Source organism: Octopus bimaculoides, chromosome 24 (genome assembly GCF_001194135.2).
Source record: "Octopus bimaculoides isolate UCB-OBI-ISO-001 chromosome 24, ASM119413v2, whole genome shotgun sequence".
Classification (NCBI taxonomy): Eukaryota; Metazoa; Mollusca; class Cephalopoda; order Octopoda; family Octopodidae; genus Octopus; species Octopus bimaculoides.
Window position 1 is genome coordinate 1,905,899 of NC_069004.1, and position 4,353 is coordinate 1,910,251.

At 39.1% G+C, this 4,353-nt stretch overlaps 1 protein-coding gene across 7 annotated transcripts in view; it reads left to right on the plus strand.

Moving 5' to 3' along the window:
- LOC106875898 (uncharacterized) overlaps positions 1–4,353 on the plus strand; it is an 80,862-nt gene that overhangs the window by 40,682 nt on the left and 35,827 nt on the right. The window contains exon 2 of one of the 7 annotated variants that reach the window (XM_014924210.2): positions 2,097–2,193. The exons of the other annotated variants lie outside the window; for them this stretch is intronic. Coding sequence (XP_014779696.1) covers positions 2,097–2,193 — 97 coding nt within the window. The remainder of the gene's footprint in view (positions 1–2,096; positions 2,194–4,353) is intronic. 7 annotated transcript variants of the gene reach the window in all.

The following is a 4,353-nucleotide window of genomic DNA, read 5'->3' on the forward strand; positions in this document are numbered from 1 at the left end:
TATACACATATATATACTTCCAAAGGGGGGTAGAGAGAGAGAGAGAGAGTTGTTTGTAAAAGTTTCGACCTGAAGTAAGAGTTATGTGAAGCTCTTACGTAAGTGTGTGTGTGACTGTATGTTTAGATGGTATACCTGTGTATAATGACTAAATGCATATATAGAATCGTGTGTGTGTGTGTGTACCTGTAAGGAAATGTGTTTCTCCAATGCTTCCCAACTACAAATTCTCTTACAATTAATATCTCCATCAAAGCCAATGTTGGATCCTCTATGCAATTTTCTTTTTTTTTTCTGTTTTTTTTTTTTTGCTAGATCTGCTCACATTAGCAACCAAATACCCTTCAAACCAACCGCATCATCATCATTTAACATCTGTTTTTCCATGCTGGCATGGGTCATTTGATCTGGAAGGGGCTGGCCAGCCGGCGAGCTGCATCAGGCTCCAGTTGTTTTGGCATGGTTTTTACAGTTGGTTGTCTTAGCAACATTATAGACCCCCACCTCACCCGAGGTGACAATAAGCTACAACATACATAGATCAGAGCTGAGCCTCTATGCCCATGTTGCACTGAGCCCTATAGTATTTATACTGGGCCCTATAGTATTTATTTATTAACAAAAAGCCACAACATACATAGATCAGAACTAGGCCCCTTTGCAGGCAAACCAATGCACTGGGCCCTATAATATATATTTATTGACAATGAGCCATAGTGTACATAGGTCAGAATGGGGTCTCCAGACCCATGAGGCCCCTTCTCTGGGCAAATCAATGCATTGAGCCCTATAATATATATTTGTTGACAATAAGCCTCAGGGAAGCATATGACATGTAAGGTCCTGACCTGGAAGAGGGGACAACCTGGAAAAATAGCTGGAAGTGAGAAGCTGAGACAGAGCTGAAAAATTAGGGATCCAACTGGAAAGAAGGGGAAAAGACAGTCTAGGATCAAGAACAGTGGGGAAAAAGTCATCAATGGCCTACGCTTTAATTGGGAGCAAAGGGCTTAAGTAAAGCAAAGGCACAATGAATAACGTTATGAGGTCCTAGACAAAGCCTAAAAAGAAAGGATGGTCATGGCTGGAACACATTTCATCATAGGTCTGTTCAAACCAGATTGATCTGGAGCGAAACAACAACAGCAACAATCAACTTGATTAAATTCAGGATTTATCAGTGAACCATTCCACTTCTAAATTCAACCCATTCATGACACATCAACCTCTCTGCTTCCCGTGACCTCCAGCAAACAGGATTTATAATCCTGCATTGTGAGGCCTTCACCTTGCCATTTTGTCAAACATCCTTCACACCCCTATATTCCACATTGGACTTACCTCTAACTTGAATTTCAACTCAAAACTATCCCCATTACCAATCGCCAATGTCCCTTCTCTTGAAAGCAATGGAAAAAAATAATGTATCTATGTGTTGAGACTGTGTAGCTATGTACATATGAGTTTTACACTAACATGTGTGTATTTGTATGTGTTTGTGTGTTTGTATATATGTGTGTGTGTGTGTGTGTATATATATAGTGAGTTTACACGAATAGACATGCATACATATTGTGAAGTATACACTAACACACACATACACACACAGTTATATGTTAGTGGTGGATGCCTGCCGTTCAATGATGAGGATTCAGCTGGATTATCTGTCCCTGAATTAACATCTAAGTGGTTGAGTATTCCACACAATGTAACAAAGTTCTGCATATTAATATGCACACACACACACACACACACACACACACACAGACACGCACTGCCATAGGCACTCTGCCAAAACTGACGTTGGAGGCCTCAAGCAGCTCATCAGATCCTGTCAAACGATCTAACCCATGCCAGCATGGATAACAGGCATTAAATGATGGCAACAATGGTATATATATATCTACACACACACACACATACACACACACACACACGTACATACACACACACACACACACACACACACACACACACACGTACATACACACACACACACACACACACACACACACACACATACGTACATATATTTTTGCATGGTTGTTTCGTTTTATAATTATTTCTGCTTTTTCTCATTATGTCTTCCCCACCAGTCGTCGGTTTAGAATTCGCCAACATTTCCGTGCACTTATTCACAGACTCGGCGCAGGATGTGGCCATCTCTGCACCACCCCTTTGGCATGTAAGCAGGTGTGTATTGGTGACGTAGAAACTTTGGCCTTTTTTTTTTTTTTACACTTCCCCGACCACCACCACCACCACCTCATCTTGTTTTTTTTTTAATTTTTACCCCCTCCTCTCCTGCCTCTGTCTCCCTCTTTCTAAATATATGTGTATGTGTGTGTGTGCATATTTTACATACACATACACACACATATTTATAAATAAATACATATTTTGATATAAATATATATATTTTATATGTATCATCATCATCATCGTCATCATCATCATCAACATTTAATGTCCATTTTCTATGCTGGCATAGGTTGGAGATCTTGACAGGAACTGGCACGGTCAGAGGCCACACCAATAAAATAGATACACGGTGTCTCTGTATGTATATGTTAGTCTCATATTGATATATACACACCTATCTGTCTATCCATATATATAAGACATTAAAGATAAGAATGGAGAATTATACATCCTCAAAAGCTTTTTTATTACAGTATTATATGCAATGCATTTCCTTCAGATCTCTGTCCAATATGTGTTTCTACTGCATCGATATTCTAAGATGTGGCAAAACACCATGTAATCATTTACTTTAAGCAATTTCCTGGAGTTACAAATCATTCAGTGTGGTTGGCCAGAACCTGGATTGTACTAAGGTACTTGTAAGCTACCCACTCATGAAATTGTAAAGATCTTTTGGACATTGACTTATGAAGAATAAGCTGCAAATTTTCTGGGATTTTTTTTTGTAATATTTCCGTTTGTTGCGTTTTTGTTTAAATTTTTGGTATATATATATGTAGATGCGAAACCATTGGTCACTCTATGAGCGGACATAAACTTAATTACTCTGTGTGTGATCATCATCATTTAACATATATATCTATATATATATATATATATATATATTAGTGGCTGGACATATTTTTGTACCACATTGCTTGTGCGGGTGGCACATAAAAGCACCCACTACACTCTCTGAGTGGTTGGCGTTAGGAAGGGCATCCAGCTGTAGAAACTCTGCCAAATTAGATTGGAGCCTGGTGTTGCCATCCGGTTTCACCAGTCCTCAGTCAAATCGTCCAACCCATGCTAGCATGGAAAGCGGACGTTAAATGATGATGATGATGATGATGATGATTGTAATAGACAGTGTATAGATAATGACCTTGTTTCCACACATTGGTAATTATTCTATCAGTCTCTTTGCCAAACTGCCAATTTATAGGGATGTAAACACCAGTTGTCAAGTGGTATTGGAGGACAAACATAGACACAAAACACGGACTTCCATATATATTACATACATACATACATATATACATATATATGATGGGCTTCTTTCAGTTTCCATCTAACAAATCTGCTCACAAGGCTTTGGCCTGCCTGAGGCTATACTAGGACTTCAGACACTTGCCCGAGGTGCCACGCAGTGGGAGTGAACCCAGAACCCCTCTTACCACACAGCCCTACCTGTGCCTCACTATATTTATCTTTAATATCTAAGTAATCTTTATTTAATTAGAGAAGCAATGTTGCATTATGTTATTTATGCTGACATCTGTTGGATGTATCTACCTGACATATGGCCCGTTTTGCCTATTTAATATCTCTCTCTCATCCTAAGTCTTTTTGTAAACTCTGTCTGCGGTTGTACACCTACACATCTGCTTCAGATTCTTCGACACATACTTCTTTAATCAAAGTTGCCTCTGCTTATGAAGTAAGACACTCCAAACAACTGATTCCGTTGCAGTTTTCACCGCTTCTTGTCGGAGAACGTTGCTGAAGATGTTACAATTCTTTTCTCGAGACATGCAAATTTGTTTTACATTGTTTCTTCATTTCTGTCTGTTCAGCCAACCACCCTATTCTAGCTTTTATATAAGCATAACTATCAAATACTGTGTGTGCGCACATGTGTGTGTGTGTGTGTCTGTGTGTCTGTGCACATGCACACAGATAGATAGATAGATAGATAGATAAGATAAGATAGATAGATAGATAGATAGATAGATAGATAGATAGATAGGTAGGCATGTAAGTAGGCAGGTAGGTAGGTAGATAGATGGTATATATATGTATGTATCATCCACTCTCTCATCCTCTCCCATGATCTTCTGCCCTCATCCTCTCTCTTATGCTCACCTTCTTATTCCTAGAGAGTTTACT